At 42.8% G+C, this 11,324-nt stretch overlaps 1 protein-coding gene across 1 annotated transcript; it reads left to right on the top strand.

Annotated features, from left to right (window-relative positions):
• The first annotated feature begins 488 nt into the window (after positions 1-488).
• Positions 489-4,118, top strand: LOC117610816 (uncharacterized). The gene has a single exon (XM_034338645.2). It carries the CDS (start codon positions 489-491, stop codon positions 4,116-4,118), a length of 3,630 nt encoding a protein of 1,209 aa, XP_034194536.2.
• The last annotated feature ends 7,206 nt before the right edge of the window (positions 4,119-11,324 follow it).

Genomic DNA, 11,324 nt, shown 5'->3' with positions numbered 1-11,324 from the left:
CGTGTCGCATATGCAAAAAGCACCATCATACGCTACTGCATTTACCGACGCAGGTTGTCAACCGCCCGACAACCACCCCGCCGACAAAGCTCAGCACATCGGCAGGCACATCGGCAGGCGCATCGGCAGGCACACCTGCAGACACGCAGGTAGACACTGGCGAATGACCAGAACTACCTGAGACCCCCAAAGATACGAGTCGTATAAATGTTTTCGTTGTCAACACAATAGACAATGAGCTTCTTGTTACCGCTCAAGTCTATGTAATCGACAAGGATCAACGACCCGTAAACTGTAGGACCTTGATCGATACAGGTGCAACGAACAATTTCATAACGGAAGACCTCGTGAAAAGGCTCGATATCTCGAGGAAACCATGTCATATTCCTGTGGGGGCTCTCAATACATTGACTACGGTCGCGAAACATACAGTCACGGCTACGATTCGTTCTAAAACTAATGAATATCAGCGCACATTAACGTTCTTAATGATACCAAAGATCGCGTCATTGATTCCGGATCAACAGATTGACCGCTCGAATATTAAAATTCCGAAGAATCTCAACTTAGCAGATCCAGAATTTCACCGTCCAGCACCGATCGATCTGTTACTCGGCTCTGGAACTGCATTGTCGCTCGTAAGCGTCGGACAGATCAATCTCTCTCCTCCTGATGGACCCGACTTATATCTACAGAAGACGAGACTCGGATGGGTCATAGGGGGGAGTCCACCGCAACCAATAAAATCACGAATTGTTTCTTGCAACGCGACTACCGCGCTACAACACGACCTCGCACGCTTCTGGGAAATAGAAGAAGGTCCTCAACTACAACTTCTCTCAGAATCGGATAAATTCTGCGAGAAACATTTTCAGCAACACGTCAAGAGGAATTCCGACGGACGGTACGTGGTCGCATTGCCTTTTAATGACAAGTTGTTGTTGCTGGGAGAATCCAGAGCAAGAGCATTGAAACGCTTGGAATCTCTCGAGCGAAAGCTGCAACGAGACGCCACGTTGAGGGGGGAATATCACGCGGTCATTCAGGAGTACCTTGACCTTGGACACATGACCAAGGTCACGAACATTCAGTGCCCATCCGATGGATATTACCTGCCTCATCATGGAGTCACGAAGATCACAAGCGAGACCACGAAACTCCGCGTGGTGTTCGACGGTTCCGCGGCTACTAGCTCGGGCATCTCATTGAATGACGCGCTGCATATAGGACCACGAATACAGGAAGACTTGTTGTACATTCTTCTACGATTTCGCGTTCACCGTTACGTGATAACCGGTGACATCGAGAAAATGTATAGGCAATTTCTCGTACGTGACGAGGATCAAAAATATCAACGCGTCCTGTGGCGTGATGCGAGCCGTGAAATTCAGACGTACGAGCTAAGGACGGTCACTTTCGGACTTTCCGCGGCACCCTACCTGGCAATCCGCTGCCTTACGCAATTGGCCCAGGATGAATGTCATCGGTTTCCTCGTGCCGCCCAGATATTGCGTCGCGACTTTTACGTGGACGACCTGTTGACTGGGGCATCTACATTGCAAGAGGCAGCGTCATTGCGGGAAGATCTGACGCAATTACTAAAATTAGCTTCCCTCAACATTCGTCAGTGGGCATCCAACCATGAAGATCTTTTGCGAAACCTCCCAGAAGAGTCTATAAACAGGAAGATTCGTATCGGGGAATCATCAACGCTGAAGACTTTAGGAATAATTTGGGATTCTGCAAATGACTCCATATCATATGAAGTCAAAACACAGATCGCAAATTCATACGTTACTAAGCGATTTATTACGTCAGAAATCGCCAAAATTTACGACCCACTGGGTCTTATCGGACCGGTCATTATTGTTGCAAAGATGCTGCTCCAAAGAATTTGGACCATCAAAGTGGATTGGGATGAATCCTTACCAATGGACATCCACACAGAATGGAAACAGTTTCATAGGCAGCTTCCTCTCTTAAATAGCACCGTTTTCCGGAGGAGAACCGTGATCGACACACCAAGCAGGATCGAATTACACGGTTTCTGCGACGCTAGTGAAAAAGCTTATGGAGCCTGCATCTACATTCGCTCATCGGATATGCATGACAATACGACCGTAGAACTTTTATTAGCCAAATCTAAAGTGGCACCATTGAAAACACAGAGTATTCCACGACTAGAACTCTGCGGAGCCTTGCTCCTAACGACATTATACAATACCGTTAAAAAAGCCCTACATGTAAAGCTCAACCGTACCATTTTCTGGACCGATTCAACAGTCGTTCTTCATTGGTTACAAACGTCACCGCATACATTAAAAACATTTGTCGCCAACCGGATTTCGGAAATTCAAGCGCGAACCAATATAGGAGATTGGCGTCACGTTCCGACAACAGACAACCCGGCAGACCTTATCTCGCGCGGGCAACATCCTGAAGAATTTTTGCAGCCTTCCATCTGGCATCACGGGCCAGAATGGCTCAAGCATGAGGAAGTCACGTGGCCAACGAGAGATCTGATACCGTGCAACTTCATTCCGGAGCAGAGGACTGCAACCTGTTTAAAGGTCAGTCCTCTGGATACTAACATCCTTGACGATTACTCTTCGTGGGAGAAAATGCAAAGGATAGTCGCATGGTGCCTTCGGTGGAAAGGGGACAACATGATTAAGGGTCCCCTAACGCCGGTAGAATTGAGGCACGCTCGTGACGTCATTATTAAACTCCTGCAACGGATACATTTCTCCAAAGAATTGCGATGCTTATCGTCAAGTTCCAACCCTGAAATCGCGGGAAAATTACAAAGATTGTCCCCATTCGTAGATAAAGACGGGATTGTCCGAGTTGGCGGTCGGCTAAAGCATTCTTCAATGCCTTTTACACAACGTCACCCTATAATTTTGCCAAAGGCACGTGTCACAGGTCTCATCATTGAAGCCGAGCACCGAGCTCAACTGCATGCTGGGGTTCAAGGTACATTATATGCCGTTAGACGCCGTTTCTGGCCTATTGACGGTCGCAACCAGGTATGGAAGGCGTTACGCACCTGTACCCGTTGTCTCCGGGCCCGACCACCGGCCACCAATTACATTATGGGTGAATTGCCAGAAGCAAGGGTAACGGAAGCTCGGCCATTTACTAACGTAGGGGTAGATTACTGTGGCCCTTTTTACATCAAGGAACGCCGTCATCGTAATCGCACGCGAATAAAGGTTTACGTAGCGGTCTTCGTCTGCCTCGCAGTTAAGGCAGTTCATTTAGAGTTGGTGAGTGATCTTACCAGCGAAGCATTCATCGCAGCGCTCAGAAGATTCATTGCTCGACGCGGGTATTGCGTTAAAATACATTCAGATAACGGAACCAATTTCGTTGGAGCAAATAACGAAATACAGGAAATTCAACGACTCATCAGATCGGACGAACATAATACAAAGGTACAAAACTTTCTCGCACAACGGTCAATAGAGTGGAGCTTCATACCACCACGCGCACCACATTTTGGGGGTTTATGGGAAGCAGCTGTAAAGTCCTTCAAAAACCATCTCCTTCGCGTCGCGGGTACTGAGCTATTCACTTTCGAGGATTTTAATACCTTGATTATTGAAATTGAGTCAATTTTAAATTCCCGACCATTAACACCCATGTCTTCAGACCCTAATGACCTCCTAGTGTTAACACCCGGTCATTTCCTGATTGGCGATTCGCTTACGAGTCTACGTGAGCGAGACTACTTAGACACGCCTCCAAATCGTCTTTCGAGCTGGCAGTTCATTCAGAGGATCAAGCAGCACTTTTGGACTCGTTGGCATCGCGAGTATTTAAATGAGCTCACAAGACGTACCAAATGGAGCAAAGGAGAACATCCCATCAAAGAGGGCACGTTAGTCCTTCTTAGGGAAGACAATGTACCTCCCATGCAATGGGCCTTGGGTAGGGTGCTCAGAACGTACCCGGGTTCCGACGGCATCATTCGCACCGTGACAATTAAAACGGCTGCGAGTGAGCTAGATCGGAGCGTGAAGCGTCTGGTACCCTTGCCTTATCAGGTCGAAGAAAGAAGCAACGAGCCGGAAGAGCCAGCATCGACAGCGAATGTCAATCCAATCGATGATTGATCGGACTTTATTATATATTTTGATATTCTTTACATTTAAACATATATTAATCAATTGCATACGTGAATATATATATTATTAGGTTATATAATCATTAGCATTTAAACTTCATAGAATTAATTAATAAGTCATTTAGTATTTTGTAGCTTAAGTAGCAAACAGGCTCATATTATCACGTATATCTTGATCGGTATCCAATCAACGGGGGGAGGATGTTCCGTGACGAGTACATGGGACCCTGTTTCCGAAATTTATATTTTTCTGTATTTTTTATTGCTTGAATACTATCTAACAATAGCCGTCCGTCGAGTGGCTGGCGGGTTTGTCCTCGGAGGGGCATCTGGGGTGCAGACCGCTGGCACGTTTATGGTATGCAAGCCTGCGGGGTCAGTTGAGTAAATCCTTTGATTTATTTGCAGTAATTTCGTATTTTCAGCGACCTTGCAGGTACCATAGACGTGAATCTCCGAGGGGCCTTGTGACTGAACCTGATGGCCAACATCTGTGTCAGTTTCCGGGACCCAGGCCCAGCGGGGGTTCCACTCCGCGGACGGAGTTGCGCGCGATTTCGCCTACCACCTCCACTGACACCCTTACTCCGCGCGGACCGCGTTTCGGACGCTCGGGGTGGTTGGGGTCAGTAAGGCCACCATGTCATTGGTGAAAATAGTCACCAATCAGGGGATGAGGCCGACTCCCACGATTTGGAAAAGTCAAGAGGTTCTTGAAGGAGTCGGTCTCATCAGTCTGTTTTTGGATTTCATGAGGAAAACGTCTCATTCCTCAAGGGAAACGTTATCTTCCCGCGCAAATTCTGAGCTTCCAAATATTAAAACCATTTAACTGTTCAACCATTTAAACAATAATCCGTTTCATGTTTATATAATTAAATTATCAGTTTTATCTTGACTACATTTATTACGTCAAATCAAGACACACCCTCAACTACTCCTATCACCTTAAAGGGTCGTAGGTTCGTGCGTGAATGAAGTTATCGGTGTAACATCGAACAGAGACTTACGACCTCTGTTGACCCGGCTCTCAACGCATCCTATGGTCGTAGCTTGTCGCGCACTGCACGTGAAAACACGTAGTTCTCGAGATATATCAAGATATTTAAAAGTTCCGAAGCCGCACCAACATAATAGAGATACAGAAACACCGTGGCCCCTTTCTTTGAGATAACTCTGCACTATTGCGAGCTGCAAATGCCACTTCCAGCTTAGCTGTGCAGAAGAAGAACAACAAGAAGAAGAAATATCTCGAAATATGTCCGTCAGGCCCCTTCCCTTGAGATATATCTGCAAATATCTCGGAAACAAAGCGAGCTATGGCAAAATGTTAAGAGACCTTTTTTGTCGAGAATTATGTTTCCTACAATTTATGTTCTATGATATTTTTTGATCAGAAGCGTAGTTTTCGAGATATATCGAGATATTTAAAAGTTCCGAAGCCGCACCAACATAATAGAGATACAGCAACACCGTGGCCCCTTTCTTTGAGATGACTCTGCACTATTGCGAGCTGGAAATGCCACTTCCAGTTTAGCTGTGCAGAAGAAGAACAACAAGAAGAAGAAATATCTCGAAATATGTCCGTTAGGCCCCTTCCCTTGAGATAAATCGGCAAATATCTCGGAAACGAAGCGAGCTATGGCAAAATGTTAAGAGACCTTTTTTGTGGAGAATTAAGTTTCCTACTTTTTACGTTCTATGACATTTTTTGATCAGATGCGTAGTTCTCGAGATATATCAAGATATTTAAAAGTTCCGAAGCCGCACCAACATAATAGAGATACAGAAACACCGTGGCCCCTTTCTTTGAGATAACTCTGCACTATTGCGAGCTGTAAATGCCACTTCCAGCTTAGCTGTGCAGAAGAAGAACAACAAGAAGAAGAAATATCTTGAAATATGTCCGTCAGGCCCCTTCCCTTGAGATATATCTGCAAATATCTCGGAAACGAAGCGAGCTATGGCAAAATGTTAAGAGACCTTTTTTGTCGAGAATTATGTTTCCTACAATTTATGTTCTATGATATTTTTTGATCAGAAGCGTAGTTTTCGAGATATATCGAGATATTTAAAAGTTCCGAAGCCGCACCAACATAATAGAGATACAGAAACACCGTGGCCCCTTTCTTTGAGATGACTCTGCACTATTGCGAGCTGGAAATGCCACTTCCAGTTTAGCTGTGCAGAAGAAGAACAACAAGAAGAAGAAATATCTCGAAATATGTCCGTTAGGCCCCTTCCCTTGAGATAAATCTGCAAATATCTCGGAAACGAAGCGAGCTATGGCAAAATGTTAAGAGACCTTTTTTGTAGAGAATTAAGTTTCCTACTTTTTATGTTCTATGATATTTTTTGATCAGATGCGTAGTTCTCGAGATATATCAAGATATTTAAAAGTTCCGAAGCCGCACCAACATAATAGAGATACAGAAACACCGTGGCCCCTTTCTTTGAGATAACTCTGCACTATTGCGAGCTGCAAATGCCACTTCCAGCTTAGCTGTGCAGAAGAAGAACAACAAGAAGAAGAAATATCTCGAAATATGTCCGTCAGGCCACTTCCCTTGAGATAAATCTGCAAATATCTCGCAAACGAAGAGAGCTATGGCAAAATGTTAAGAGACCTTTTTTGTAGAGAATTAAGTTTCCTACTTTTCATGTTCTATGATATTTTTTGATCAGATGCGTAGTTCTCGAGATATATCAAGATATTTAAAAGTTCCGAAGCCGCACCAACATAATAGAGATACAGAAACCCCGTGGCCCCTTTCTTTGAGATAACTCTGCACTATTGCGAGCTGTAAATGCCACTTCCAGCTTAGCTGTGCAGAAGAAGAACAACAAGAAGAAGAAATATCTCGAAATATGTCCGTTAGGCCCCTTCCCTTGAGATAAATCTGCAAATATCTCGGAAACGAAGCGAGCTATGGCAAAATGTTAAGAGACCTTTTTTGTAGAGAATTAAGTTTCCTACTTTTTATGTTCTATGATATTTTTTGATCAGATGCGTAGTTCTCGAGATATATCAAGATATTTAAAAGTTGCGAAGCCGCACCAACATAATAGAGATACAGAAACACCGTGGCCCCTTTCTTTGAGATGACTCTGCACTATTGCGAGCTGGAAATGCCACTTCCAGTTTAGCTGTGCAGAAGAAGAACAACAAGAAGAAGAAATATCTCGAAATATGTCCGTTAGGCCCCTTCCCTTGAGATAAATCTGCAAATATCTCGGAAACGAAGCGAGCTATGGCAAAATGTTAAGAGACCTTTTTTGTAGAGAATTAAGTTTCCTACTTTTTATGTTCTATGATATTTTTTGATCAGATGCGTAGTTCTCGAGATATATCAAGATATTTAAAAGTTCCGTAGCCGCACCAACATAATAGAGATACAGAAACACCGTGGCCCCTTTCTTTGAGATAACTCTGCACTATTGCGAGCTGCAAATGCCACTTCCAGCTTAGCTGTGCAGAAGAAGAACAACAAGAAGAAGAAATATCTCGAAATATGTCCGTCAGGCCCCTTCCCTTGAGATAAATCTGCAAATATCTCGCAAACGAAGAGAGCTATGGCAAAATGTTAAGAGACCTTTTTTGTAGAGAATTAAGTTTCCTACTTTTCATGTTCTATGATATTTTTTGATCAGATGCGTAGTTCTCGAGATATATCAAGATATTTAAAAGTTCCGAAGCCGCACCAACATAATAGAGATACAGAAACACCGTGGCCCCTTTCTTTGAGATAACTCTGCACTATTGCGAGCTGTAAATGCCACTTCCAGCTTAGCTGTGCAGAAGAAGAACAACAAGAAGAAGAAATATCTCGAAATATGTCCGTCAGGCCCCTTCCCTTGAGATAAATCTGCAAATATCTCGGAAACGAAGAGAGCTATGGCAAAATGTTAAGAGACCTTTTTTGTAGAGAATTAAGTTTCCTACTTTTTATGTTATATGATATTTTTTGATCAGATGCGTAGTTCTCGAGATATATCAAAATATTTAAAAGTTCCGAAGCCGCACCAACATAATAGAGATACAGAAACACCGTGGCCCCTTTCTTTGAGATAACTCTGCACTATTGCGCGCTGCAAATGCCACTTCCAGCTTAGCTGTGCAGAAGAAGAACAACAAGAAGAAGAAATATCTCGAAATATGTCCGTCAGGCCCCTTCCCTTGAGATAAATCTGCAAATATCTCGGAAACGAAGCGAGCTATGGCAAAATGTTAAGAGACCTTTTTTGTAGAGAATTAAGTTTCCTGCTTTTTATGTTCTATGATATTTTTTGATCAGATGCGTAGTTCTCGAGATATATCAAGATATTTAAAAGTTCCGAAGCTGCACCAACATAATAGAGATACAGAAACACCGTGGCCCCTTTCTTTGAGATAACTCTGCACTATTGCGAGCTGCAAATGCCACTTCCAGCTTAGCTGTGCAGAAGAGGAACAACAAGAAGAAGAAATATCTCGGAATATGTCCGTCAGGCCCCTTCCCTTGAGATAAATCTGCAAATATCTCGGAAACGAAGCGAGCTATGGCAAAATGTTAAGAGACCCTTTTTGTAGAGAATTAAGTTTCCCACTTTTTATGTTCTATGATATTTTTTGATCAGACGCGTAGTTCTCGAGATATATCAAGATATTTAAAAGTTCCGAAGCCGCACCAACATAATAGAGATACAGAAACACCGTGGCCCCTTTCTTTGATATAACTCTGCACTAGTGCGAGCCGCAAATGCCGCTTCCAGCTTAGCTGTGCAGAAGAAGAACAACAAGAAGAAGAAATATCTCGAAATATGTCCGTCAGGCCCCTTCCCTCGAGATAAATCTGCAAATATCTCGGAAACGAAGCGAGCTATGGCAAAATGTTAGGAGACCCTTTTTGTAGAGAATTAAGTTTCCTACTTTTTATGTTCTATGATATTTTTTGATCGGATGCGTAGTTCTCGAGATATATCAAGATATTTAAAAGTTCCGAAGCCGCACCAACATAATAGAGATACAGAAACACCGTGGCCCCTTTCTTTGAGACAACTCTGCACTATTGCGAGCTGCAAATGCCACTTCCAGCTTAGCTGTGCAGAAGAAGAACAACAAGAATAAGAAATATTTCGAAATATGTCCGTCAGGCCCCTTCCCTTGAGATAAATCTGCAAATATCTCGGAAACGAAGCGAGCTATGGCAAAATGTTAAGAGACCTTTTTTGTACAGAATTATGTTTCCTACTTTTTATGTTCTATGATATTTTTTGATCTGACGCGTAGTTCTCGAGATATATCAAGATATTTAAAAGTTCCGAAGCCGCACCAACATAATAGAGATACAGAAACACCGTGGCTCCTTTCTTTGAGATAACTCTGCACTATTGCGAGCTGGAAATGCCACTTCCAGTTTAGCTGTGCAGAAGAAGAACAACAAGAAGAAGAAATATCTCGAAATATGTCCGTGAGGCCCCTTCCCTTGAGATAAATCTGGAAATATCTCGGAAACGAAGAGAGCTATGGCAAAATGTTAAGAGACCTTTTTTGTAGAGAATTAAGTTTCCTACTTTTTACGTTCTATGACATTTTTTGATCAGATGCGTAGTTCTCGAGATATATCAAGATATTTAAAAGTTCCGAAGCCGCACCAACATAATAGAGATACAGAAACACCGTGGCCCCTTTCTTTGAGATAACTCTGCACTAGTGCGAGCCGCAAATGCCACTTACAGCTTAGCTGTGCAGAAGAAGAACAACAAGAAGAAGAAATATCTCGAAATATGTCCGTTAGGCCCCTTCCCTTGAGATAAATCTGCAAATATCTCGGAAACGAAGCGAGCTATGGCAAAATGTTAAGAGACCTTTTTTGTACAGAATTATGTTTCCTACTTTTTATGTTCCATGACATTTTTTGATCAGATGCGTAGTTCTCGAGATATATCAAGATATTTAAAAGTTCCGAAGCCGCACCAACATAATAGAGATACAGAAACACCGTGGCCCCTTTCTTTGAGATAACTCTGCACTATTGCGAGCTGTAAATGCCACTTCCAGCTTAGCTGTGCAGAAGAAGAACAACAAGAAGAAGAAATATCTCGAAATATGTCCGTCAGGCCCCTGCCCTTGAGATATATCTGCAAATATCTCGGAAACGAAGCGAGCTATGGCAAAATGTTAAGAGACCTTTTTTGTAGAGAATTAAGTTTCCTACTTTTTATGTTCTATGATATTTTTTGATCAGATGCGTACTTCTCGAGATATATCAAGATATTTAAAAGTTCCGAAGCTGCACCAACATAATAGAGATACAGAAACACCGTGGCCCCTTTCTTTGAGATAACTCTGCACTATTGCGAGCTGTAAATGCCACTTCCAGCTTAGCTGTGCAGAAGAAGAACAACAAGAAGAAGAAATATCTCGAAATATGTCCATCAGGCCCCTGCCCTTGAGATATATCTGCAAATATCTCGGAAACGAAGCGAGCTATGGCAAAATGTTAAGAGACCTTTTTTGTAGAGAATTATGTTTCCTACAATTTATGTTCTACGATATTTTTTGATCAGAAGCGCAGTTTTCGAGATATATCGAGATATTTAAAGGTTCCGAAGCCGCACCAACATAATAGAGATACAGAAACACCGTGGCCCCTTTCTTTGAGATAACTCTGCACTAGTGCGAGCCGCAAATGCCACTTCCAGCATAGCTGTGCAGAAGAAGAACAACAAGAAGAAGAAATATCTCGAAATATGTCCGTCAGGCCCCTTCCCTTGAGATAAATCTGCAAATATCTCGGAAACGAAGCGAGCTATGGCAAAATGTTAAGAGACCTTTTTTGTAGAGAATTAAGTTTCCTACTTTTTATGTTCTATGATATTTTTTGATCAGATGCGCAGTTCTCGAGATATATCAAGATATTTAAAAGTTCCGAAGCCGCACCAACATAATAGAGATACAGAAACACCGTGGCCCCTTTCTTTGAGATAACTCTGCACTATTGCGAGCTGTAAATGCCACTTCCAGCTTAGCTGTGCAGAAGAAGAACAACAAGAAGAAGAAATATCTCGAAATATGTCCGTCAGGCCCCTTCCCTTGAGATATATCTGCAAATATCTCGGAAACGAAGCGAGCTATGGCAAAATGTTAAGAGACCTTTTTTGTTGAGAATTATGTTTCCTACAATTTATGTTCTATGATATTTTTTGATCAGAA

Source organism: Osmia lignaria, unplaced genomic scaffold (assembly GCF_051020975.1).
Source record: "Osmia lignaria lignaria isolate PbOS001 unplaced genomic scaffold, iyOsmLign1 scaffold0001, whole genome shotgun sequence".
Lineage (NCBI taxonomy): Eukaryota > Metazoa > Arthropoda > Insecta > Hymenoptera > Megachilidae > Osmia > Osmia lignaria.
This window is presented reverse-complemented; position numbering and strand designations above follow the sequence as displayed.

Coding starts and splice junctions, on each gene's coding strand:
- LOC117610816 (XM_034338645.2), top strand. CDS start 489: ATGATACCAAAGATCGCGTCATTGATTCCGGATCAACAGATTGACCGC.